Source organism: Tenrec ecaudatus, chromosome 8 (genome assembly GCF_050624435.1).
Source record: "Tenrec ecaudatus isolate mTenEca1 chromosome 8, mTenEca1.hap1, whole genome shotgun sequence".
NCBI classification, from domain to species: Eukaryota; Metazoa; Chordata; class Mammalia; order Afrosoricida; family Tenrecidae; genus Tenrec; species Tenrec ecaudatus.
Genome location: NC_134537.1, coordinates 126,515,144 through 126,542,915, shown reverse-complemented (window position 1 = coordinate 126,542,915; position 27,772 = coordinate 126,515,144). Strand labels below are relative to the sequence as shown.

General features: G+C 42.5%; 1 protein-coding gene across 6 annotated transcripts in view; it reads left to right on the top strand.

Moving 5' to 3' along the window:
- TENM3 (teneurin transmembrane protein 3) overlaps positions 1–27,772 on the top strand; it is a 710,639-nt gene that overhangs the window by 172,483 nt on the left and 510,384 nt on the right. For all 6 annotated transcript variants that reach the window (XM_075556851.1, XM_075556855.1, XM_075556853.1 and 3 more), the window contains exon 2: positions 11,015–11,321. In XM_075556851.1, coding sequence (XP_075412966.1) covers positions 11,090–11,321 — 232 coding nt within the window. In that variant the 5' untranslated portion in view covers positions 11,015–11,089. The remainder of the gene's footprint in view (positions 1–11,014; positions 11,322–27,772) is intronic.

Below are 27,772 nucleotides of genomic sequence, written 5' to 3'. Positions count from 1 at the left end.
GTAAAGAACCTGGCATATTTTAAGCACTCAATAAATAATCACGATTGAAATTAATAATTCATCAAGGAGCTTTTATGGCCACTCTTAAAGAGAGGAATGTGCCCAGCACTTAGGGAAATAATACTGGATCTTCATTTAAGAAGCGGCCCCCAGTTGCACACAGCATTGCCAACTGTCACCAGGCCGGCGGTTTCCCATCCTTGAGTGTCTTTTATGATAAAGAAAGCTGAGGCTGTCATTCAGCTGTCGAGAAAACTTACTTACGTTTTCTCATTGTGACTGAGTTGAAGTGGAAGCTGCGCAGGTCTTTGAGTTCAGCAACTTTGGGAAGAAATAATGGGAAAGCACCATACAGGAGTGAATGAGATTACAGTAGCTCATCCATTAGTTGTATGCCTAGACACTTTTTCCTTCATTTCTCATATTCCTCATCTGCAAATGGACATATAGCCCAAGCTTGCAGTGTTGTTGTTAGGAATAGAGATGAAATGGTATGTAGTGACCTAGCATGATGATTGTATGTTTGATCGTGGCTGGCATGCCCACTGAGGTGGGCACATTCATGTGAAGGTGGGATGATGCTATTCAGTGACTTAATTCAGTCAGAGTAATACACCTCGAGTGATAGCAAAACGTTCTTGCTACTTTGTTGATTTTTGCCTCGTGTGTGTTCCAGGCAATTTGGTGGCGAGAGAAGATGGTATAAACCTTGTCCCACAGTATCATCTGTGTGATACATAATCACTCCCTTACTTTTTATCTGTGAACTAGATGTTGCTTATGGCTGGCAGAATTTTTCAGTGTCAAGGCGATGCTGACACACAGGTGAATCATGTGGGGGACTCTATATTCAGCGTGTGAGTTTAAACCATTATAAATATACATAAGTAGCTATGATGGCTATTGGTTGATCCAAGAAGGCAGGGAAATTGAGAGATCTTATTTACACTTTACCTAAAGGTCTGCAATCAAGGAAAAGTGCATTTGGCTCAGCTGTATTGGATTCTCTAGTGCCTTTTCCCATCTATTCTTGGTATGGAGATTGTGACCTTCTCCCTGTCATTACTTATGTCTCTGCAGCCGTACGCTATGTAATTGTTTAATCTATTTGAATACTCGCTTTCAAGGATTCTTTTCCATCATTTTCATCAGGAACAGCAGCAGGATCTCTTTTCCATTTCAAGCCACACAAGTGAATTGTGCTGTTGTTGTTGTTGTTGTAATTGTGGAGTGGTTTTCCACTCTAAACTTTGGAGGAAAAAATAGCCTCGTTATCTTCATTTCTTTTCTCCTTTTTCTGATCATACGCAGTTTTGCTTCTTTCCACACATAAATATTTTTTAAAGAATTTTTAATGACTTGATGAAATTTAAGCCACTTTTCGTGTAGCCTAAGGCACTGTTCTATATATTATCCAATTAAAATGTTTCCAATTGTCACATTTACTCAGTAGCTCTTTTTAGCATGTTGTTCTTATTTGTTTCATTATCTAAGTTTATATATTTGCTATCTATGACAAAATGTGCAGTATAGTTTTTGAGTTTTAACTATTTTATACAAAAATAAGTGTTTGCGTATATGGAAATGTTCACAGTATACTCAGTAAACCTCCATGTTGCCCTTATAAATGTAGTGTGTCTACAGATATTGCATCTATACAAATGTTGCACAGGCTTATATCTCTGCATAAACACACACTGGAAGGGAGCTCATTTGGGGAGGCTTATCCCTGTTTTCTAGTCTGCACAATGATTAATGCTCAATATATGTTCTAAATGAGGAAAAGGAATTGAGAAGGTTCCTTGCTTCCTTACACACTGTCCAGTTGCTTATGTTTTTAACCTGTGTAAGTGAATGTCCATGCATGTTAGTCTGAACAGCTATGAAATCGTGTGTGTGTATGTATATATGTATATACATTCTGCTTTTCCCAATAGCACTTTAACATCTATCCATTTGGCTAGATTAATGCTACTATTACTAGGATTAGCATATGTGTCATGGAGGCTACTTAAGGTGATAATACTTTCTCTAAAGTGGGACAGGGAGATATAAATTTTAGATATCCAAGTAGACTTGGAGTGTTCTTTTAGTTGTAATCCTAAGAACAACAACTTCGTGTGGTGTGGCCCTGCCCTCCTGAAAGGGTCTCTCCAGAGATGAGCGCTGCTGAAGACCAGGTGCGGTCTTCAGGAAGAATAGCATCTGCGGTCTGAAAACCAACAGCCATGGAATTGAGGTGTCAGGTGAGTGCACACAGAAGGTACACTCCAGTCTATGTGATCCGAGGATTGTAAATAATCAAATCCACGATCAGATGAAGGAATCATATTGGAGCTTAACTTCTGAACAGCCGGTTTGCAGACTTGGAGGACCGTGACAGCCGCAAATCCACCTGAGGGACCCCATGCAGATCACGCCCCAGTGAGGTCCCTGGGACCACTGGCAAGGGATGTGAATAGTCTCACGCTCAGAACGAGTGCCCGGGGAAGAGAAGCACCATGGATATAGTTAGACTAAAATGTAACATATTTCTGTTTCCCCTTTTAAAATTTTTTTCTAGTTTCTATTCTGTTTTCTATTGGGTTGAGGTTTTTCTTGTGTTTTATTTTGTGGTTGTTATTGTTTGGTTTAAACTATATATTATTTTCTTTATTTGAAATCCGGGATAGGTGATCCATAAAGACAATAATTGGATGAATAATTCCTTCAGGCTATGACAGGGGAGGTTGTGGGAGTACGGGGTGCTAACAAGAATGAAGACACATTTTTAAAATTGATCATAGTGCTGACTGCACAGCATTTTAAATATACTCAAATCATTGATGGCATGGTCTGTGAATTCTATACCAATACGATTATGATTAAAACTTAGAACGCACTGGGAGTGTACGGTGTGTATGTTTAGGGAATAGCACCTGTCGGCCTGTCTGTGATCATTCAGGTGCCCAGCTCCAGAGCCCCAGAGAGCTTGCTCAACTCGTTCTTTCCTTGACTCTCAGCCTCGGGGTGCCACACATCCTGTAGAGGCCACCTCGATGGGTCTCCCCAGTACGCCCCCCTTCTCTAAACCTCTGCTAACATGTCTGGCTTCCTACTCTAAGTTATCACCCTCTCTTACCTGAATTGCTGCAAAAATCTGATCACAGATTTTCCGACTTCCTCTCTAAATTCTCATTTCTCTAGGTTTTACTTTTCAGCCTTTGGGATCTCTCTATACAGTTCATCTGTTAATGTCACCGCCCTGCTTAAAATTCCAGTGGTCACCCAGCCCTAGTAGAATATGGATGAAACGGCTTAACATGTCCTATGAAGCCCTGCATCTGGCTCCCACGGTCCCTCTGGCCCGAGCAAACCCCTTTCTCCTCGCTCCCCACGCCTCCGCCCCATTGGCGTTTGTCCACCAAGCTTTCCCTGCCGCGCGGCATTTGTTTGAACATGTTACTTCATTAGCCTGACCTGCTCCGTGGGCAACCCTATCCCTTGCGACATACAGAATTAGAATAAGTATCGTTTATTGCATGGTTTTAGCTGAGATGTCATTGGGCCCATAGTCTCACTGAAAGCCCATGCTCTATTCTTTCCACAGTTTGTATTTTTGCCACATTTATGACAATTGAATTGTAATTTTAAAAAACGTTTGTCTCTCCTTTCAGCTTGAAAGAGGTGGAGTCTGTGTCTTGTTCACCTGTGCATTCCCAGTACCTCTCACCATGACTGAGAGGCTGTAGGCATTCGATATGTGTACATTTTATTTTATATTTAACCATACCGTTACCTTTTCCAGCGGCTTCTATTTCTTTATCTGGACTCCTGTGTCTGTCTATCAGTCATTTCCTTCTGCCTGCATGGCTTTCTTTATGTTTCTTTTAAAAAGAGTCTAATCGTAATGAATTTTTCAATTTTTATATGTAACACCTAGATATTTAGCCCTTATTATCTGAAGATATTTTCATTGAGCATGCTAATGCCAGTTCTAGTACTCTTAGTACTTTAAAGTGATTTCTCTTCTTTCTTCTCACTAACCATATTTCCATTCAGAAGATGATTAGAAGTGTGTGCCATGTGTGCGTGTAATGTGTCATTTCTCTTTAAGACTGGTTCTGAACAGTTTGATTAATAATAATTTTAATCATACTCAAGTGCTTGATGTCAACCTTCATAGTTCTTGTGCTCTGGGTTTTTGAGCAGCTTGGATTTCTGAGTTTAGCATTGTCGTGAAATTTGGAAGTTTTCCTTTCTGTTTATTTATTCTGCTGTGTTTTTTTATTACTTATGCAGACCTTTTTCAGTGCAATCCCGTCCTTTCCATCAGGAATTCCACATCCATCTGTGCTGGCATCTGGAACGGTTTCCACAGGTCACGGAAGTGTCTCTACCTCTCTCTGTGTGGTTCATTTTGTGTAGTGACTATCGGACATCTTCACGTTTGCATGGGAACGGCCCCTCTTCCTGGCATTGCGTGTGCTCTGAAAACTACTCTCTGGAATTCGGTGATTTTTAAATGAGGTGCTTCTCCCCCGTGGGGAGTATTTGGTAATATGTGGAGAGAGTTCTATTTGTCAACACCGGAGAGGCATGTGGTGAGCAGGAACTAGGGACACTGTTGGCATGCGACCATTCACAGGATGCCGCTTGTTTCAACCAGAATTACTTGATACACAAACTCAGTCACAGGTGCCGAGACGGAGAGAGCCTGCTCTAATCGCTCACATAGGTCCTGCATGCGAAGTGCTGTGAGGTGGCCGGTGCATCATTCTAGAGAAGGACCTGGTGAGGACAGACAACGGTCCTCTCTTGAATTCCTCGTGGCGTTATGCTGGGGCATCAGCTCTGCCTCTGTCACGTAGGGAGTTGGCTGGGCTCTGCCTGGGTTCCCCTGTGATGTAGCCTGACAACTCTCTCAAGACACTAAGCTGGGACAATCAAGGGCTCACCCCACCCTACCCCCTCTCCCCCTCATCTGCCAATCTCATAGGGATCACTGTTCTTTCCTGCTGCTATCAATGTCTACATGAAAAACTCTCTTATATTCTGCCTATCGTGTTTGCTGTTATTTTAGGAGGGAGAGCAAATCCAGCTTCTAATCTTGCATCTTGGCTGCACGCAGACATTTAAATGTTCTCTTTATTTCCTGTCGTTTTTAAAGAAAGTACCCTGGCTTGTTGTAAACTTCTGAGCCACTAAGTACTCTCAGGTTTGTCTCAGACCTGGGTCTTCTCCACCAGCGCCGTCTCCTTCGCTCACAGGAGACGCCCCTTGTAGACCTTTTCACACGTTTATTTGTGTGTTAACTTGGTGCCAGAAACGAACCGGCTAGATCTTCTTGGATTCTATTTGAAACTATTAGTTATGCATGGATTTTAGTGACGCTTGAGTTTCACATTATAAAAATGTCAACATAATATAATTTTGTTTTTGTCCATCGGTATTTTAGTTCTTTGACAGGTAAAGTTTTCTCAGGAAACAAGATGTCTCCCAGATGAATAATAGCAGTTAATTGTCTCTGTGTGTACTTACCCATTGCTGTGAAGTCGATGCCGACGCGTAGAGACCTTCAGGGACAGGCTAGAAGTGTCCCCGTGAGTGTCTGGGACTGTCACTCTTGATGACAGTGGAAAGCCCCATCTTTCCCCGGTTTCTCACTGCTGACATTGGAGTGAGCACCCCACCCCACAATCTGCTCTGCCACCAGGAGCGCCCACTGAATCCTGATTCATGGAAGATAGCCAGCTAGTCCCGAAAGGAAATGGAAACTCCTATGAAACAGAAAGTAGTAATTTCTAGTTTATTAACATCACACTCGAGAAATCCCAAATCTATCACATTTGTTTCAACCCGGGGACACTTTCAAGGACAGAGTAGGAACTGGCCCGTAGGGTTTCCCGTTTCTAGACATCTTCCCAGAAGCCGACCATTCATCTTCTTTCACCCCTGGAGCAGCTGGTGGGTTTGAACTGCTAACCATTTGGTTAGCAACTGAGTGATTTAACCACTGTTCCATAGGCACTTCCTTTTATTAATGTAAGTGGTGATGAATCATGAAGAATGATTTTACAAAACCAGAAAACAAAATTGATCTCCCTCAAATGTATTCTGACTCATAGTGACCCTGGTGGGTTTGAACGGCTGACCCCGTGGTTGCAGCTTAATGCACAGCCCACTGCACACCAGAGCACCTACTGAATGCTTCTGGATGAAGGGAATAGGAATTGTCAGTCACAAAAGGGAGCACTCCTGACTCTTGCATAAAAAGCTTCACTTGGGTCTTTGAGCTAAAATGTGTTTGAGTTAAATTAGCGTTTCTCAGAATTTTGCGCATTATTGTGAGTGAGCTTTTCCAAATTAGAATACAGATAGGACGACATTCTCTGCAGGACATAGTCAAGGCAACCTTTGAGGATGATCGTTCTTACAGAAAACAGGTAAGAATGGAAGCATGAGTGAGTCTGACCGACAGGCTCTCTAGACCTTCAGCTGTGGCAGTCCATTCTCCTGCCAGTGTCTTCGAAGATCTATAAGGCCATGTAACTTTCAGAGCTACGATTGATTTCAGGCATGTTTGCTGTGGATCACATACATTGCAGTCATTAGCATAAAAGGGTTTAAAGGTATACAACTACAAATGAAATCTGATTACATTTTAAAAATACAATGAGAAATGATTTAGAAGTAAGGGCGTACTAGGAAGCAAAGGGACCGTTGGGGGCCCAGAGGATCGAGTGCCCCGTTGCTAAAGAAAAGGTTGGTAGTTTGACCGCATCGGTGGCATCGTGGAAGAAGGTGTGGCGGCACGGGCGTCTGTGAAGAGGTCCAGCCACGGGTATTCCATGGGAGGAGTTCTACTGTTATGGAGGCTCTCCCTGAGTCAGGGTGGTCTCAAGGACAGTGCATTTGGACAGTTCTCTGGCCAATCTGAGTATTTAAAGACAGCATATGATCCGGAGGATAAAGATCACAATGTTGCTGTCGATTGCCATCACGTCCCTTCCAACTCCTGATGAGTCCACGTGTGCAGAGTGGATGCTGCATTCACTTCTTCATTCACTCATTCACGTACTTTGCAAGGTCTTAGGAGAAAAGGAGCCAAGCCATACAATTTGCTTCACAACAAAATGTTTTCTGTGGGAGTGCCCTGTCTGGTATCTGAGCTTGTTGTTGCCATCTTGTTACTGTAGACCGCTTATATTAGTCTGGGTACTTTAGAGAAACAAATCCACAGAAACTCCTGTGTAAGAGAGGGTTTTATATAAAGGGTAAGTGCACATCAAGCAAACATCCCAACTCAGTGCTGCCCAAGCCCACAAGTCCAACATTAACCCATATGTCCCACGCCCATCCACAAAGTCCTCCTCCGTCTCACAAAACAGACTCGATGATGCCAACTGCAGGAGGAAAGCTGACTCAGTGAATGTGTTAGCATCTCAGCACTGGCAGGGGTCTCCACAAGGGTGCTCCAGCACCCAGGGCTGCATCAGGGTAGGTCCTTGTGGCTTCTCATCGGGGATGTCTCGCAGGAAGTGAGCCTTGCCAGCTGAAGCAGGGAACTGCTAAGGCAGCTGCACCCTGGTCTGACCATCACAAAGCAAGAGCCCCTATAACTAAAAAGGCGAGGCTCACTGAGCCATTTATCCCTCCGCCCTTCAATTAATCCCACATGTGTTTATCGGCCAGTTTGGCACAATAAACTAACTAACTCACAGCTTAATCAAACATTTTGGTAACTCTCTTTGTCATACCCAAACCAAACCAAACTCACTGCCACTGAGTCGATTCCAACTCGTGGTGACCATGCTGGACAGAGCAGAACTGCCCTGGTGGGTTTGTGAGACTGTGAATCTTCACAAGAGTAGAAAGCCTCATCTTTTCTTCCAAGGAGAACCTGGTAGTTTCGAAAAGCTGATGCTGTGGGTAGCAGCCCAGTAGTAGCCCACTACCTCACCATGGTGCTTCATGTCATAGCTCTCCTTGTTGTTCAGAGACCCGCCTACTGATGCAGTTAGTGTGCTGTTCGTTAAGTGCTTCATGCTGATTATGTACACGGTGGCCCTCTCACTGGCACATGACCGTGCGGTCACCAGCAAAGTGTCCCACCAACTTAGTGCTCTTTAAGCAGCTTGCCTTTTTCCACCTTCTCAGCTTCAGCCGAGAGTGATGGAGGCCGCACAGAAAAGGTCCTGGTGACGTCATATTGAATTGATCAGTAATTGCACAAACTAGAGTGTAAATGAAATCTTTGAAGATTTTAAACTATCTACAATGATGGGAAGGCAGATGCAAAGGACGTTTGTATTGTTTAGAGTCTCTTGGATCAAATTGCCTTTCCCTTGGATGACACAGGTGACTCTTATTTGTTGATGCGTTGTGGCATGCTAGAATTGTTTTAGAGACACAGAAAATTCAGATATTTAGTGCTGGAGAGAGCCTCTCCAGCTCCAGGATTTCTAAAAGTATCCTTTACCTGCCATTTATTAACATTTAACTGATGTTAATTTCTGGCCTCGGTAAACTGCCTCCTTAATTACCATAAAATGTTTACACTATTATGCTTTAGACCACATGTTGATTTCATTTGCAATATTGAACATTTGCATCATGGAAACTGTACCGTCAAGACAATACGTTTTATATTCAGAAGATCCAACGTGACAGAAAAATAGAATGAAACGCGCACAGTGGAACTCAGAGAAGCCGCGGTGCCCCAGCGAGGTAGAGTCGCGCTGAGAGCCTCAGCTCCAGCTCCCCAGCTGTTCTGTGCGGGAGGAGGATGAAGCGTCTGCTTTCCTAAGGAGTTACAGCTTTGGAATGAAATGCCATAGCGCTGGGTTGGGTTTTTGTTTGGCTTCTGTATTTTAAGAGTAAGACCACGTCCAGTAAGAGCTAGTAGCACATTTGGTAAAGAAAGTAATGTGACAGGAGAGGTCCTTTGAAAAAAATTTTTTTCTTCCCTTTAAATCGATGAGTGGAAAAGAAGTAAAAGGTAGAGAAGTCAAGATACATGATCCCACTGAAGGAACCCCGGTGGCATAGTGGTTATGCATTGGGCTGCCAACTGAAAGGTCGGCAGTTTGAAACCCCCAGCTCCTCCGAGAGAAAAAGACAAGGCTCTCTATTCCCATCAAGTTTTTCAATCTTAGAAATCCAAAGGGGCAGTTTTGCCTGATTCCACGTGGTCACTATAATTTGGTGTCAATGTCAGTGAGTTCTTTAGACAGGAAAAAGATTAACAACTATTTTTCAAGGCTTAGTTAATTCCGTAGCAAAGGACTGTGGAACCCATGAGAGACAGCCCTCTCCTGTCAATGTGGGGACGGGAGGAGCTCGTCTGGTTGAGGAGGTAGCAGGAGGTGCGGTCCAAATGTTTGCAAGCATAGGCTCTGGAATTGGGGTCATTCTTGTGCAGAGTCTAGACATTCTTCTTCGCGCTGAATAGAGGACGGCAGGAGAGAGAACGTGAAAGATACACGCGTTCCATATGTGGTGCACAGAACGAATCAAGACTTGTTGACACCTCAGATGTCAGCTGAGTCGACATGCGAGATTCTGCTCTGGCAACTAGACTTCAAGTTGGAAGCACATGAAAGCGGAGTGTGATGTGTGTCATGATAGAGAATGGTGGAGAAGAGAGGGAGACGCTGCGAGGGGGACTGGAAAGAGATGAAACTATTTGAATAGGGGTCAGTGCCCTAAGGTCCTCCTGCCAAAAAGAAGACCCGATGCTCAAGGGAAGTCACTCCTTTCAAGTTGGCTATGAGCGCTCTCAAATTACCAGGGAATTTGGGAAGGAGGGTCGGGTACATCGCTCAGGGTTCATGACAAGGAGGGACAAAATGAGAGAGATTAAAGAGAGAAGAACATTAACATTCAGATTAGCTCTGGGTAACTTCCCTCTTCTAGGTCTAATCTTCCGCATCAGTCTTCTCTGCCCACCCTTCCCACCATCAGCTCAGCAAACCCAGGGAGGAGGGAGTGGCTAAGTGAAGAAAGGAGTCCGGGGCAAACCTGGCAGGTTGACACATTAAATCGCTAACGCAAGGTTGACAGTTCAAAACCACCTGCCGCTCTATGGATGAACGGTGAGCCTTGGCCTTCCTGTACAGATTTAATATCAGAAACCCACAGGGGCAGTTCTACTCTCTCCTGTAGGGTTACTGTGGGTCAGAAGCCACTCAGTGGCAGGGAGGTTTTTGGTTTTTTTTTCTGAGAGAAGTAAGCAAAATAAAAGCGCCTTCCTCCTTCTAACATGTTCTTGCCACTAGCATTTGCAAGTGAAACTCGCAAAAAACTAACCTATTGGATTAGTCACTCAAAATGCCTTAACGATTAGGGTAATACTGATTCGATCCATACTTCACAGTGGAAAATTCATTTTAGGAACGGTAGGAGAGGAAGGTTGGCTTTTCTACAATTCAAGATATTTGTGTTCTTAAAATATGAAAATCATGCCCTTGTAAGAAAAAAAACCCTCTTTGTAAAAAAATTAAAATAAAATATTCAATGCAATGTTTGAGTTCCAAGAAGTTCCAAGCATCTCCCAATTTTCTCTGATTGATTATTTTAAAAAGCGAAGAAAATAGTATACATTTTTGTAAGCACAGGAAAGGCGATTCGTTTGTGAATGCAGACAATGGTGCAAGAGGACACTTGCACTGTGAAAAATTTAACGAAAGAGCGAAGCCAACCTTCAGCTGGCTTCTGTCCTGAAATTGGAGCCTGAGCTTCATTGTGGTTGTAATCATGTGAAGAATCAGCTATAATTCGTTAGACAAGCCTCTGCCGCGCCGCTCTTTAATAGAAAGTGTGAACTCTCATAAACAGATTATGTACCTTTGGTTCTGGTGATAAGCGTATTTTACACCAATTTTACCAATTTTAATTTCTTTTCCAAAAACCAGTTCCCTAGATAGGCAGTCCTGATTGTTTGCCAGCACGCTGCTGATGGAGAAGGCCATCGTGTGGTGGGTTTGTAAGTGAATGTTTTACTGACATCGTGCTCAACCTTGTGTCGTTCCAGAGAGACCAATGAGAGTTGAACCCTGAGCATACTTGGTAGCGAGCAGGACTGATGTGCACCCAGAAGGAATGAAGTATGGATGTGAAAGAACGTAGGCCTTATTGCTCCCTGACCAAGAGCCGACGAGAGAAAGAGCGGCGGTCCACCAACTCCTCAGCAGACAATGACGAGTGCAGGGTTCCTACCCAGAAGTCCTACAGTTCCAGCGAGACCTTGAAAGCGTTTGACCACGACTCCTCGCGCTTGCTCTACGGGAACCGGGTAAAGGATCTGGTCCACCGAGAGGCGGACGAGTACACCAGACAAGGTAGGTAAGAGTTCTAGTCAAACAGGGCGTGGGCGGATGTTGCGAATTTTAGGTGTCGCTTTCCCTCCTCTGTGGGGACGTGATTGTATTCTGGTGGTGATGTCCTCACTGCTGGCCCGGAGATGTTAGATATTCACACAAGACCGCCGATCCATGGTCGAATTCCCCTCCAGCCCCGAGTGCCATGTTGGATAATTTTATGTCCCATCCAGCCCAGTTTCCAGCCGTGTCTATTTTACTCAAAGACATGCACTGGGAAGGGTATAATTTTCTTCCGCCCAGGCAACCTGGAACATGAAAGTTGTACTTTATACCTCCTTCCCATGATATAGTCCACCGTATTTATTCATTGAACTTAAAAAAATCACCCGTATTTATTCATTGAACTTAAAAAAATCATTTTATTGGGGCTTATTGAACATTTTTGGACTCAGTTTTCTACCTGTCTATTCCACCAATGGAATACGGCCGTCTATAACGTTTGCTTCACTGTCTGAAACCGACCAATTTCCACACTTTTAAGACAGTGGTTTATTTTAAAGGGGGACATGGTTGTATTTTGGGTTTTTTTCTAATACAACCTGAAATATAGGCACAACTATAAGTAATAAAACTGAAATTCTCTCACATTTGTATTGTACTGCACCACTTATGTAGAATTTATCATCGCTTCATTAATTTAATTGGGAAGCAAATTGAGAAAAAATAAGCCCATCCATGATGTTTAATGCTATCTTTGCATGAGGCGTTTGAAGGCCCCTCCTTGTATCGATGATGTTTAGTCTTTTCCAACCACCTTATGACCATGGGAGCAGCAGTCTGGTATTAGGTCGGGACATTATAAAAATTAATAATGTGTCAAGTTACTCCAGAGTTTGAAAAATCTCCTTGTTCTTTTTCTGCATTGTGGGAAGCCATGTGAACTGGTGTGAAATACAACTCACTCATCCAAACCCGTTTAGGTCAAAGAAAATGCATGTGATTTTTCTAAGTGACTTTTCTCTCTAAACACGAGTTACTAATTCAAAATTTTAAAAAAATCCACTACTATCTATTTGATTCTGACTCATGGTGACTCAAAGGACACAGTAGAACTGCCCTGGTGGGAACCAGAAACTGTAACTCCTTGCAAGAGTAGAAAGCCTCATCTTTCTCCCACAGCGTGGCTGGTGGTTTCAAACTGCTGATCCATGTGATTAGCAGACCCAACACATAACATAAGCCACTTGGCCACCAGAGTACCCTGGAATTACTAATTACCGATATCATAGTTTATGAAAGGAGATGAGCCAATTGAACATTGTTCCTCCGGTTCCTAAGCTAGCGCACAACACATGTTCGAGGGATGTACTCAAGGGGACGACATAGCATTATGATTCTCTGCCCCATTTTTTTTTCATCTGGTCTTCACAGCTGACATACATTATAGAGTACATTTTGCACCAATTAAAAAAGAGAGCGTAGGTAATGCATGGAATCTGGACTCAGTGTGAAGTTGTGCTTTTTGTCACAAAAATAGCCGTTTACTGCCCTGTGGGGGGCGGGACTACATGGGGATACTATTAGAAGCCACAAAGCAGCACATGTGGCCTGATACATGGGGAAAGTTCATCCACACCCCAAGCAAGCATTTAGTTTTGGCAGAATGGATGGATACTTAACCAGGCTAAAAATAGCAAACTGAAATTGTCACCCCCTAGGCAGCATTAATCCAGGCAGGCTGTTGTTGACTCCATGCTACCGTCTGTGGAAACCCTGAGCTTGAACTTCCTAGGGACCAATAGTACTACTGCTCAGCTCTGGGAAGCCATGCCCTGAGGAAGGAACTGAGCAGAAGAAAGGGGACGTGATGAAGACCTTTGTCTGCAGCAGCGGCATGGAGGAGTGGGAACTCGTTTTGGAAAAGAGATGGAAGGGAAAGCACAGGGAGGGACAGTGCTATAATTCACTCATGTGATTCCCGAGGCAAATATTTTCATTTATTAAAATCTCCAGAGGGAATGAGCTACTTACCATAGCTAAGGTGGACTGGTTGCTCACGCGCAGCAGGCTACGCATGCAGGTTATGGACACTATCCGACACGCACATCACCTTCTGAAGGACACCTCAATCATGTCTTCCTTTCACAGATGGTGATCTTTGCATCGTAGGGAGGCTTAAGATCCTTTGGCTAGAAGAAGCTGAACTCGGATTTCCATTCAGGCTGGTCACCCCTCGCACCCCCCGCTGTCTAATGTCTGTGCTGGTGTCTAAGGCAAAACTCACAATTCAGTGTCATCATGATTTCGTAGTGAGGCTGGCCCTGAGTTGGAATCAAACAGATGACACCTGCTTTGTTTGTTTTTGCTTTGTTGGGGGGTTTGGTGCTGCTAGAGATATGCGAGCACTGGAGGCATATTTAGGAAATACAGTTGGTGTGAGTTTATGATAGGCTGGATGGGAGTGGAGGAGAGGCGAGCACACTTTCTGCACAGTAGGGTGATCACAGGAGCGGGTTTGGCAGGCCGAGTGGGGCGAGGCGAGCAGTGAGTGGGGAAAGTCTGCTCCCAGATTGGGTTTCTCTTGAGCAGGTGACCTGACAAGCCCTCCCAGGCTCTCCTTCTCTTTGAACCTGACAAATGTCAGCCCCCTACTCCACCCCACCCCCACAGACTGTGATGCTTGGGATTAATTATTTGATTGATAAAATGTGCTTCCTGCCATTGCTCGTGACATCATACACATAATGAAAATGAAAAATATTAATAGTAGCCAAAGATCTTTGAAACCATTCCAAAGAATCATGCTAATTTAGCTTGTCCACGGAGTAGAACAACTTGTGGTCCCCCCAACCCCCTCCACTTCGACCTTGAATAGCACAGGAAAAAGGCAGCTTCAGCCGAAGCGAGGGCTAAGCAGAGACCCCGTTAATGCAATTACACAGCGGATGAAAACCCAGAAATATCATGGTTTTATTTTGATTGGTCAATTCTATGGCCTATTCCTGTAACTTGATTTTATAGTCATTTTATAAAGCACTCCGGATTAGTAGGTGAATTACATGTTCTGTTGAGATACTATGCCAATTACATGTTCTATTTAGATACTGTGGGCAGGGGGATGGTTTTGTTTTCATGGTGATATGTAAGGCTGACTAGGTCTCCCGTGATCTCTTTCTCTCTTTGGAGCTCTTGTCATGTGGTTGATCGGGGCGGGGGGTGGGGTGGGGTAAGGGGAGGGAAGGGTTGCTCTTTTTACAGCTGTGGGGCTCTCTGTAGGTGCGATGGGGAAGGGGAGCATTCGTGGAGGCTCTTTTCTGTGATTCTTCTCTGAAGCAACTGCATCCCTTCAGGTCTTAGGCAGAGTCCTAGCTCCTCGTTCATAGGACCAGCCGCATCCAACCATCCCACCGTGTTAAAGAAGAGATCCAATGAAAGATCCGCTTTCTCTGCTGAAGCTCGCTGTGCAGTGCGCGTTCTCGCGGTGCTCTTGACCTAGTGAGGATGCTTATCAAGTGCTGGCTGTGCAGGTGAACTTTGAAACGAAGTGAGGTCCACACACAGTAATCCAGAAAAGAACCACTTCTAAGAAAGTCCGAACCCCGAGGGTTGAGCATTCAGCCAGTCATCTGTGTTAGGGTAATACTGCCCTTCTGACTTTGAAGATGAATAGACCGCCGTGGAGTCTTCCTTCAGAGAAGGGGCAGCATGGAGGAATGCCATGGGATACTAAACTTCGGAAGCAGCTTTCCTAAGGGCGATGGTGGGAACATGTAACTTCAATCAAGCCAAACCCAAACGCACTGCCATCCTGTCAGTGCTGACCCGCAGGGACTACCTGTGAGGTTCGGAAACTGCAACTGTTTATGGGATGGAGCCCTGGTGGTGCAGTGGTTATACGTTGGCCTGTGATCATCACGGTTGGCAGTTCAAAACCACCAGTAGCTCAGCGGGAGAAAACTGGACTTTCTACTCGGGGAAATAGTTGTAGTCTCAGAAACCCACAGTGGGAGGGGGTCGGTCGCTATGCGTCTGCATTGACTTGATGACAGTGAGGTTGCATTTGAGCTGTTTATGGACTAGGGTCCTAGAAGACAAGAACACCTCCCACTTAAGGCAGACAAGACCTTGGCATAGAGGTAACAAACCTGAGGATGAATATGAGGGAGACCACTGTGGAGTCCCAGATCCGTGGAAAGGCTGGGCTGCCCCACACGCCACTATGGACTTTTATTCAAGTGAATGTTGAGACAGAGAGTTTCCTCGGCCTCTCCTGAGTTTGGGGAACCTAAGCAGGTGCATTTTCTCTGTGCTGATGCTGTGAGAGTGCCGATTAGGGAAATAGACAAAAAAAGGATTGTCTTTTTAATAGAAGAGGACTTGACATTGTTCCCACGGCTTCCAGGGAAAACATGACCACGTTTAATGGCACCCAGCGTTCAGGATATGGGACAGGATGCAGAACAAACAGAATAGGGAGTTGCTAACGAAAATGAGCAACAGTGAGAACAACTGGAACCCAAACAAAAATTATGCAAGACCACTTACAAAAAATTCAGTGCAGATAATACATTTTACAAAGAGCAAGCCCTCAAAACAAAAATCTATCATTTACAAACTAAAGCTCTAACAGATTAATTGAAATACAGTGGATGGCTGTAGTTGAGAACCTAATGAATGGTTCTTAAAGACCTAATCAGGTGGCTGGCACTGTGGATTAAGCATTGAGCTGCTAACTGCAAGGTAGATGGTTCAAACCCACCAGCTGCTCTGTGAGAAAAAAATGAAGCTGTCTACTCCTGTAAAAATTTACAATGTCACAAACACTATATAAGGTTATAAAGAATCATAATGGACTCAATGGCAGTGGTTTTTTGGTTTCATTTTGTTTTAAGACCAAATAGAAGATTTAACTCAAAACAGTGAACAAAATTAAATGCATAATTGAGAAGCAAACATACACAAGTTCATGTGACATGCACCTAAGCATATACATTTTTTTTAATGGGGCATAGAGATATTTGGTAAGATAATAGATTTTAGAGAGGATAAAAAGGTAGCTTTATGGTTATTGTTTGTCATGGTGGTGGTGATATTAGAAAGGAGAAAAAAAAAGACTAGTATTGAATTTCTCATCTGTAACAGTGATCACTAGAAAACAGCAGAAAGAAAGGTTAAGATGCACCACAGGGTAAACTGCAATAAAAGACCACAAACCAAGAGCCAAGACCATATTTCCCAACTTCTGAGCTTTCTTCTTAGTTTTCAACGTTCACATTCTAAGCACCGGTAATTATCACTACATCTTGATTGCATGTACTTGGTGCATAAATGTGAGTGAGAGTTGAGTTGACTGAATGCCCTTGTACGTGTACAGATATCCTAACTCAGATAGCAGTGCGCTTCATGACATAGCTTAACTGTGCTATTTGCTGATGAGCTAATACCAGTCTTTTGGGATTTGTCGTTCCCAATGCAGTAACCATATGATGGATGGCTAATACCAACCAGGGCTTTTTAAAGAAGCACTGAAGACCCACCTAATTGGCAGGGGTATGGGGTGCTGAGTGACAGCAATCTGACCAATTAACAAAAGCATCTATGAGAATAGAGAGAAAACACCAAGAATGCCATAGTCTCTATGAAGTAAGAGCGAGAGCCTTTCTAGATTACTCTATGAAATGTGAAGGTACTGAATTTTGTCAAAAGCACAAATTACTTGATTGTTTTCTTCTAAAGTTCTATGATACTAATGAGAAGCAGACTTCAAAACATAAGGAATGACTGAGAATAAAGAACTTGGCAAAGGGTATCAGGTAAATATAAACAAAAAGAAAGCAGGAGTAATAAGATTACATCAGAAAAGTTGGTTTTTACTGTGGAAAACACTGAAGAAGGTACAGAGAACCATTTTGTCCACAACAGAAGCACACTGTCGAGGGTGAATATGCTCACACTGAAGACCTTGCACAATTAGATCACAGACCAGACCCACGGCCATCAAGTGCTTTTTCTAACTCATAGCGCCCCACCATAGGGCTTTCCGAGGCTGTAAATATGTGGGGGAGCACCCAGCCTCCTCTTTCCCCCGTGCAGTGACTGGTGGGTTTGAACACCCAACATGCAATAAATAGTCTAGTACTTTCCAGGTGCTAACGATATAGCTACTTTTAGATAAATTTATAAAGCCAAAATATACTAGGAAAAGAGATTTTTAAACATTTCTAAATTCATTGCCATCAATTTGATCCTGATTCATTGTGATCCGGTAGGATAGAGTAAATCTACCTCTGTGGATTTCCGAGAGTGTAAAATTCTTGACAGGAGCGGAGCGCCTCACTGTTCTCCTACAGATAAGCTGGTGCTGTCACAGCATGAACCCATTCCTCAACTGGGGCTCCTTCGAAAAAGGGATGGCTGTTAAAATACATCTATAGTAGAACATTTCTGTTCACTTCCATTAGAATCAAACATCTAGAAGCGGGGGAAAAAAGTCAGATACTATATTATTGTAATCTAAAGTTTCTTCTAAGACAGATACCAAAGTTTCTTGCTCTCAGGTGTAAATGACACTGATCTTTATATTTCTATTAAATGTTTGCCAAAAAATCCATTGTGTATTTAATACAGAAAAACAATTTTTTAAAATTAGAGCAGACTATTAATCTCATAAAATTAGAACTAAGTAAGACAGAGGTAAACAAAGAAATACCTCTCTACTTAGATTTTCATGACAAACAATAAATGCCTTTTCAGGCAATATATTTAAGGAGCAAAAAACAACAAACAAGGAACTTTCTATACAACTTAAGAAATGAGTAAAATCATTCGTTGGGAAAACAAACCAAAGGAAAACAGGAAGAGGGAGATAACAAATAGGAAGTTATAATTATAAAACAAACAAAAGAATCCTGATTTTTTAAAGCAGTAATAACATACGAAGCCCCTCGGGACAAAGCTAAAAAAGAATGAGACTGAAAGTGAGCAATTTCTACTGAAGAGACACTACTTCTCCTGACAAATTTGAAAAATCTAAAATTTTAGAATTTATCATTCTTTATGACTATCTCAGAAGATGTAGAAAGCTTATCAAAATCAATTCTCTCACAAGAACTTTAGGATGTTGACTCTCAAAGAGAGAGTGCAGCTTATGTCCAGTGGGCAAACACTACTCAAAATCCTCAAAAAGATGGATAGCACATAATTTATTTTATGAAATTGGCATAGCCTTAGTGACAAAATATGACTCCAGCATGCTAAGCAATATAAACCGAAATTTGCTTCTCAGTAAGTGCAAGCATTTAAATGTGTATATGAGAATCTAACCATGTACAAAAAGGCAAATGTTCTAGGCCAAATTAGTACCTGACTAGTAACTAATCATTGTTAAAGATGTTTCGATGTCAGCAAGTCTGTTAGTATAATTACATTAATAAATCAAAGTTTAAAAAAAAGCATGATTCTATCGATAGAGGAGGAAAGCATTTGAATAGAACACAGTCATCGTTAGTAATTTAAAAACAATACTAAGTAAACAAGAAGAAAGGCAAATCTGATCATATTTAACATGATCAGTCCCCAAATTAAAGCACATTCTAATTGGTGAGGTTCCTAAGGCCATTTTAGTTAAAGTCAGGAACATAGGAAAGATTCATGTCCATCCCTTGGTCACTATTCGAAATTATTTAAGACATTGTAGCAATATCAATAAGAAAATAAAACGAAAGCACTGGTATGTATTATGGGAAAGTTATAATGAATACTTTTATTTAATATATGATTGGGCGCATACAAAATTCGCATGTTTCTCTATTTTTTAAGAAAGCAAGTTGGCAGTGAATTTTTTATTTGGATAGATACGAGCTAATTCTGTAGACATCACAGACAGTGTGCATCGCACAGTATGCGGATTCTGGAAGAGTGCAGATTCTGGATACAGATGACCTGCATTTGAACCGGGCTCTTCTCACCAGCTGAGTGGCAAGTTACCTAATCTTGGCCAGATAAATTACTTGGGAAAATTACTTAAAGTCCCGATGCTTCCATTTTCTGATCTGTAGACTGTGTTTCAGCTTTCCATCTGTAGGGTGGTGATGAGTTAATATATGCAGACTTCTTAGAATGGTGCCTGATGCACGTTAATTACTATTATTAAGCAATTGTAGTAATTATTCAGGAATAACTGGCTGGATTTGGAAGTCAGAAAAAAATGTGCCATCACAACGGCAACAAATACTATAGAAGCTCTTGTGATAGTCTCAGGAGCGATGTGAGATCTGTACACGTTTCATAGCCACCGTGTGTGCAGCGTAGAAACGCGCTCGATGGCCTGAAAAGTCAGAATTCAGATCAGCAGGTCTCTCTTCCAAAATCAACCTTGCTGGCTCAGTAACCAGCCTTCAGCTAGGGGCTGAGCGCTGAGCCTTTGCACCAATGAGGAACTTTGCGAGCCGATGGGGCTTCAAACGCACCTGAAGCTGACTGGAAGAGAAGGTTCAAAGGCACACAGCGAGCAAAAGATGGTCAGCATTTATGGAGAAGACTCGGAAGAATATCAGCTGTCCCAAAATGAAGACACCGAAGTCAAGATCATCCCAAAGACACTCCCAAAGATACGCTTGTTTTTAAATGTGGACAGTGGTCCTAAAGTAGAATAATTGCCTAAAAGGTGTCCCCAAATGTATTTAGAAGCCAATGATAGGGATAAAATAGCCTTTATATATATTTATTTGAAATACTGTGAGGTCATTGAAATCATACCAATATGATATTTGACATAAATAAAGACAAGCATATCAGTGGAATCAGCTAAAGCTTCAGAATAGACCTTGGTATATGAGCAAAGTTAACATAAAACAAAGATGGTTTTTCTGTTCAGTGGGATTGGATAAATGGTGCTGGCACAACTGGCTACCCATCTGGAAGAATATAAAATTGGACCCATCTCTCTCAGCGTATTCAAAAATAAATGAAGATGGATTAAAGTCAAATGTAAAAAAATAAAAATAAAGCTTGAAGAATTCGAGAAGTTAATTTAGGAGACTGAATCAGATAAGAATGACTTGAGCCACGAGTAGAGGCAGCTTTGAAATCAATTACTTAAACATCTAAGAGAGTCTTTTCTTTGCAAAACAGGAAGTCCAGAGGTGGCCAGTCCAGGGATGAAAGATGTCCCAAAGGACCCAGGTCCCTCCGCTGTCTGGTGCTCCTGGCTCTAGCATACGGCTTATGTCCTGCTGATCCCCAGACTGCTGCTCTGTTTTCTTATTCCTGATTGAAATACGAAGGGAAACAGACGTGAAAAGTCCTTTCGTGCATTGGGCTATTTCTTTTCACTCCCCTGAGACGTCTTTCTGTGTCTCATTTTTCAGAACTGTGATATATGGACATCCTTAGCTGCACCGGAAGAAGAAATCCTTACAGTTTTGGGGTTTTTTTTAATGCTTTCTAGCCTTAAAACATAGTTGTGAAGCCGGGCAGCCTTCCCCAGAGACTGTATGTACACTATAAGGAGAAAGATAATCTAATGGAATAAGAAAACCCAGAAGAGAACCTTTTTTTATTTTGAAGAGAACTTTAACAGTAATTTTTTTAAATTAAAAAACTTGTATGTCATGGAATCCTTAGGTGGCACCAACGATGAAGTAATCAGCCGCTGAACTCTGCCGAGAGGTGTCTTGGCCGAGAGGCCTGGCGATTGGCTTCTGAAAGGTCATAGGCTTAGCAAACCCTTTGGAGCACAGTTCTGCTCTCACTTACACAGGTTGTCAGGAGTCAGAATCGACTGCTCAGCAACTATGGTTTGGCTTTTAGTTTATATGTAAATAAAGATGCCATATACAATGTCATTTGGTTGGGAATTAAGTTTTTAATGTGATGGACATAAAAGGTTCACAGTTCCAACCTACCAAGAGATTTCACAAGTTGAAAACAGAGCAACAACCCAATGATAAAAAGCCATGAAGGGACGGTTCACAAAAGAGAAAATGCACAACGCAGTCAGCTGTTCTATTCGTCCAAAACAGATCGGAGCCAATCCTATTTTGTGTATCCTCACCACGTAGCTCCTCTTCTGGGCGCCCACATTGAACATTCATGTGAAAAAAAAATAGTGCTTTTCTTAGGTTAGGAAGTTTCCTATAGTAAGGAGAGGCACTCTCTGTTGGAGTTCTGAACCTATTTTATCAGAGACGGGGAAGACATGCTCTAGAAGGCGGTTGAGCCACATGCCCAATTACAGATAATTCAATGGCCTGCCATCCTGCCATCCCAGGCGCTGTTTTGGGGGAAACAGCTACCGATCCTTACTGACTTCTTAACACAATACATTCTTAAAGTGAAAGGGTTTGGGGTACAATTAAGATGTTTTCACTTTGGAAAAAAATGGGGGAAAGACTAATTTATTGTTTTATTCAAAATAATTTTTATAGGTTTGAGACTAAAGACACAGTCACACCAAAACCTCTTCCAGTTGATTCTGACTCCTTGAATCACTGTAGCGCAGAGTAGAACTGCCCCACTGGGTTTCTGAGACTGACTCTTCTTAGGAGCTGGCTACCTCACCTTCCTTTTATGGAGTAGCTGATGGGTTTGAGCCGCCGACCTTGTGGTTAGCTGCCTAAAGCATAACACACTGCACAGTCAGGCTTTCTGAAACAAACCAAAAACTCTCACAAAGAAAATTAACTGAGATAATATTTGGACAAGGGCATTATGGGGAAAAAACCTGCTAATTTTAAATCACTAAAACTCGAAACGGCAAAATAGCCCCAGCTATGGAACCACAGCCGGCTGCTCCTAACGCTTCAGGCACGAGGGGAAAACAACTTTCCAGACAATCACATGCAGCATGTTGATGTCCAGGCAGTTCGGAAGGCTGGTTTTCAATGTAGGGTGGACTGCAGACATGCTGTTTGCGGGAAGAGTCAGACGGAGCAGGCAAGAGCGCTTCTCATGTAGTTTGGGATGAAGCACAAACCAAAGTTCCTTGTGACTCAAACTGTGACCCAACGTCTTTTGTTTTATCCTTTGATGTCCCCCATTTGTTTGAGGAATTATATTTTTAATGCTTTCTTATAAATTGGGTGAAGGTTCACAGGTCATCAGGTTTGCGTTCGATAATCATACACATTCTGTTTCATCCCATTTGTTGCCACCCCCGCAATGTGACGTCACCCATCCCCTCCTGCATGGGTTTCCCTGACTTAATACTTCCTTCTGTCCTCGCCCTGCTGAACGTTGTCCTAAGGGAAAAGCTGCCACACAGTCAGTTATTCCAAACAGCGCACCCATTAATCGTGTGGTTAGTCCCCTTATAAACCGATCTATTGTTTGGCTGAAAAGTGAGCCACTGGGGTGAGTTCCGTTCCAGACCCAAAAGGTGAGCAAGGACCATAGTCCTTTGCTGATGAATTTGAGTCTTGTTCCATGTCTTTCTCCCACGTTATCCCAGGACCTCCCAGTCTGATCCCTTTCAGAGCAGTTGGGAATGGTAGCTGGGCCCCATCTAGTTCCAATCAGGGTTGTGGAGGCTGGTTTTCTCATGGTCCATAGTGCAGCGCACTGTGTCCATGCATCTCCAGTTTGCTTCTCTCGTCTTTTCCTTGGTCGTGGAAAAAACATTTGCTGCACCTTAGGTCTCTGATCATGAGCTTTTAAGCCTGTAGTCCTGAGCCCCCAGGTTCAGTGGCTCATTCCACCTGGTTAAAGTGCCTGGTGATGTCCAAGAAATGTTCATAATTTTGACATGGTCCTTGGACGCTTGATGTGGTTGCCCTTGGCTTTGTTTCATATTCCATTTCTGTTTGAGCTGCCTCCCTTTGGCCTCTACATACACTTCTGTGTTTGGGAGACATCATTTCGATAGGGTCACAAAGGGTCAAAATTGACTTGAGAGCAGTGTGTTACAATGAAGATGAGGAAAGCTAAGACTCAGCTATTTAAAAGTTTCACCAGTTCATGTGCATCACAGACAAATACAATCCTTTTTCTACTCTAGTCTTTGATTTTTCTAAGTTCCACTACGAACCCAAACAATGCAGAAAAACCAGTGATTAAGTCATGGACTGTGGCAGTTATATAATCTGTTGCCAAATTGAGACTATTAAGAATGAAGGGGTGAAGTTTAGCCTGTCAATTAGGTTGCAGCTTGATGACCTTAGTGTCCTGGAGGCGCCAAAGGAGATAAATAGCACACTGGAGGTGGGACATACACTTGCCCCCTCCAAGACATTCCTGTTGACAAGCCACATAGAACTATCCTGATGGAGCCAGAGCTCTGGAGCTGGAGGAACTACGTGGAGAACCCTGCCACTGCTGAGTTACGTCCTCCACTCCTGGTTCCACTAGACTTTCCACCTACTAGCCTGTGATCTTCCAGTATTTGATATCATTGCATGTGTTGTGTGAGTCTGAAGAGGAATTTATAGATTGGTATTGAACATATGGTCTAATATTGGACTTATGGACTTGATCTTGACTGGAGACTGGGATGTTTTCTCAGTATTCTATTACTCTGGTATATACATCTCTTTCTTCTATACACATGCATGTTTATGAATTTGTTTCTCTAGTACCTGGGCAAGCACAGGCTGGAAAGTATAGAATCTATAGAACAAACCAGAATACTCTTAACTCAGGAGAGAGGAATGGAATTATTGCAGTCTTGAATCTGAAAAGCATAGGACGGGCTTGCAAATTGGGAACTCAGACAGGATTTCTATGTTACTGTTTTGATACAGGAAGCCCTGGTGGCACATGGGGTTATAAGTTGGGCTGTGATCCTCAAGGCTGGCAGTTCCAAACCACCAACGGGTCCCAGGGAGATAGACAGGGACTTCTACTCCCATAAACAGTTACTATCTCCAAAACTCACAGGGGCAGTTCTACCCTGTCCTGTAGGGTTGCTATGAATCAGTATTGATTTGATGGCAGTGATGCGTCTTGAGACAATTCCTTCTTCTCTAGAGACTTCAGTATGTGCCCCGTAGGCCTACCTGATTGGGTGAGACCATCACATGTTCAGTGGTAGACTCCTTCACTTACAGTCAACTCACTGTACACTTTAAGGACATCTACAAAACACCTTCACAGCAACAAGTCTACAGTAAGGATTGGCCAAACTATTGAATACCACAGCGTAGCTAAGTTGATACACCACTTTATTCACCACACAGTAAAAACTACAAAATATTCTTGAATGTCTTTGTACTGGTGGGGAAAGATTTCTTAGAGAGCCACAAATTTTTTTATAAAACATTAAGTAAGAAAGAGAAATTGAAAAAAATGGATAATCTTGACATTCTAAAAATTAGAGATTTCTGTTGATCAGAAGATATTTTTAAGAAAATGAAAAACTAGCCACATATGTACATATACATCAGTGGATTTGCATCTAGAACATGTGAAGAATCCCTATTAATGAGAAAAAGGTGCACAGATGTCAAATAAGCCCATGAAGAAGTGTTCAACGTCATTAGCCATCGAGGAAATGAAAACTAAAACCACAGTGAAGTGCCGGTACTCATTCACTAGAATGGGTAAAATTTTAAAGGTCAAGAGCACCGAATGTTGATAAGGATGAGGATCAACGAGAACTTTCTTGTACATTGATAATGATAGTGTAATATAATGGCTTTAAAAACTGATATTACTTATAAAAACGCAAATACAAGGGGTTACTCCCCCCAAAAAACAAAACAAAACAAAGCTCCGCTGGGTAGACTTTTCATAGAATGTATTTTTCCCACAAGGCAAGCATCAAGTAACTCTCTCTGTTAGGGCATCCAGTGACATCACCTGGGAAGGTTCTTTCTGGTCACAGAGGATTTTTTCATAAGAACTGTTTCACTCGAACCTTGTTTTTTGTGCTTTCTGATTTAAGAGAATAGCTTGCAACTGTGAAATTTTGTTTCCTGTGCTGGCAAAATGCCACAGACACTGTTGTAATGCTGAACACAGCTTTCAAGAACAGCGCTGTCGGGAAAACTCAAGTGTCCGAGTAGTTTTCTCATTTCCAAAAATGGACAATGTTGATGACAAACTTCATTCTGGACATCCATCAACTTCCCAGAGGTCAAAGCTGTCAACTCATGGTGCAGTTGGAGTTCATTCCTCCAGGTCAGACTGTTAATCAAGCTTCTATTTCGAGGTTCTGAAAATCGCATAACTGTGTACAACAGAGAGAGGCCTGATTGGTGCCAGATGGGGACTGGTTTTGCCACCGCCAGTTTTGGGCAAAAATCAGCATGCCTCTTTTGCCCCATGCACCTAACTCATCTGCCCTTGCTCTGAGTGACTTCTTTTTGTTTCCATAAATGAAGAAGGGCATAAAGGGACAGCGAGTTGAAGAACAAAATGAGGGAGGTGCTGTCAGCCATCCAAAGAGAGAAGTTTGAAAAATGTTTCCAAGAATGGAATCACTATTGTCTTCAGCATAATGGAGAGAGTACTTTGAAGTGATAACGTTATTTTGTTAAAAAATTAATTAAATACATAGCTTTGAAAAAATGTGTTTTGGAGGGGGGTTGCCCCCTCCTACCACTTTTCCCCTGAGAGCTAGCAGGTCCCACAGTAAAAGAAGTAACAACTTGGGTTCACAGCAGCGCCCCTCATCACAGGCTGAATTCCAATGGTCTGGTGGGTGGATGCCAGAATCTGTGGTATTTTCACAGGATAGACTTCCTGCTGAGAATAATAGAAGAAAATGAACTGCAGATCAATGCACCAACGGGACGAATCTAAAAGAAAGGCAACATTATTTTAGCTAGAGAAACCGGAAGACAATGCAGACTGCATCGTTCATTTACATAATTTTTTCAGATAGGCAAAAGGAATCTATAGTAAAAGGTATTGCTTGTAAAGCTGGAGCTACCTTGTTTGGGACCATAGACTTGTCCACTTCAGATCTGTGTGTTTCGCTGCATGTAAGATTTACGTAAGCGATCGGAACAGAGAAACGCGAGGCATGCTGAAAGGCTGCGGTGAGGGGTTGGCTTGGTGTTCTTCCTTTCCTCCAGCTTCAGCCAGGGTGAGATTTCAGCCTCGGGCCCAGGGCAGTCACATTATTTCCCCCTGAACCAGAACCACAACCTCCTCTTAAAAACAGCTCAGCTGCTGTTGCACTGTACTGCTTTGCTGGATGACGACTTTTTCCCCATTCGGATAATCGCGTGCAGAATGAATCCAGGATTGTACTGAACAAGAGAGTGAAGAGTTATTGGCACATAGACAAATACCTCCTTTTAAAACATTTTCTTCAATTTCCAGGTAGAATATAAGGCACATTGTAAGCTCTTAAATATCATCTTTTGGGGCAGTTTTGTTACTGGAGTATTACTGATATTACAAATACTTTTTATTCTTAGTTGGGTTTAATATGTATTTCAATCACATCAAGTAAAATTGACAATTGCTACAACAATCAGTTTCAAACCATTCTTTTTCTATATGAACTCTTTGATATCGGCTTCCTTTTACCACCACCCACCACCACCACTGTACCCACCTTACCCCGAACCCCTTATTCTACGTGCTGTTCCTATAGGTGCATCAATCCTAGGTTCGGCTACTGAAACACAGGAAAGCATGTAACACAGCTTTCACACACCTCCACTGACATAACACATCTGAGATACACTCCACTGTCAACAAACAAAAACCAAACAACACAATTTGGACACGTTTGGAAAGTGGACACTGAACGGAGTGCTTGGGAGAGAGGAACATAGAAGATCAAAGGTCTAAATCTGACCGGACCAGTCCAAACTTTGTCTGTAGATCCCCACCCCCCACCCCTGTGATGCAGGCTGGACCTGGTCTGGTTTCCCAAATTTCTATACAGTACTTTTTAAGTATCTCTATCTCCTCTGTGCCCACATAGATCAGAAGCATCGAGTCCACATTTCCATGTGTAAAACACGGAGGCCGTGCACGTCATTTAAGAGTGCCCTGGTAGCTGAAGGCCAAGAAAACCAAACTCATTCCCATCAAGTTGCCTCAGATTCAGAACCACCCTAGAGGACAGGGTAGAACTGCCTTCCGAGTTTTTGAGACTTTAAAACTTGAGCATTGGACAGTTTTAAAAATGTTATGAATAACGTTTCTCATTAAAACACCAGCGATGTGATTAACATGACCAATTTTTCCTCTACACAATATTATCCTTCAGAAATAAAATGAACTAAACTACATTTTCTCAATCTTCTAATTTTTATCTTATTTCTTTGTACTTTTGTACAATGTGAATATGTCCAACATTCAGCCACATGGGGCATTGTGAAAGAGGAGGATTGTAGGGCCAATCGAAAAATGCTTTTAATTTTAAAGGCTGAGACTTAGTTTAGTCTTGGATGCCATTATAGTGAATCATGGGAACTGATCCTAGACTTCAAAAGAAATATGACCATATGGTCTCACTATTCAGCATTTAGTGCTGCTATGAATTTTCAGTGAGACCCCAAGCCCTTCATTTC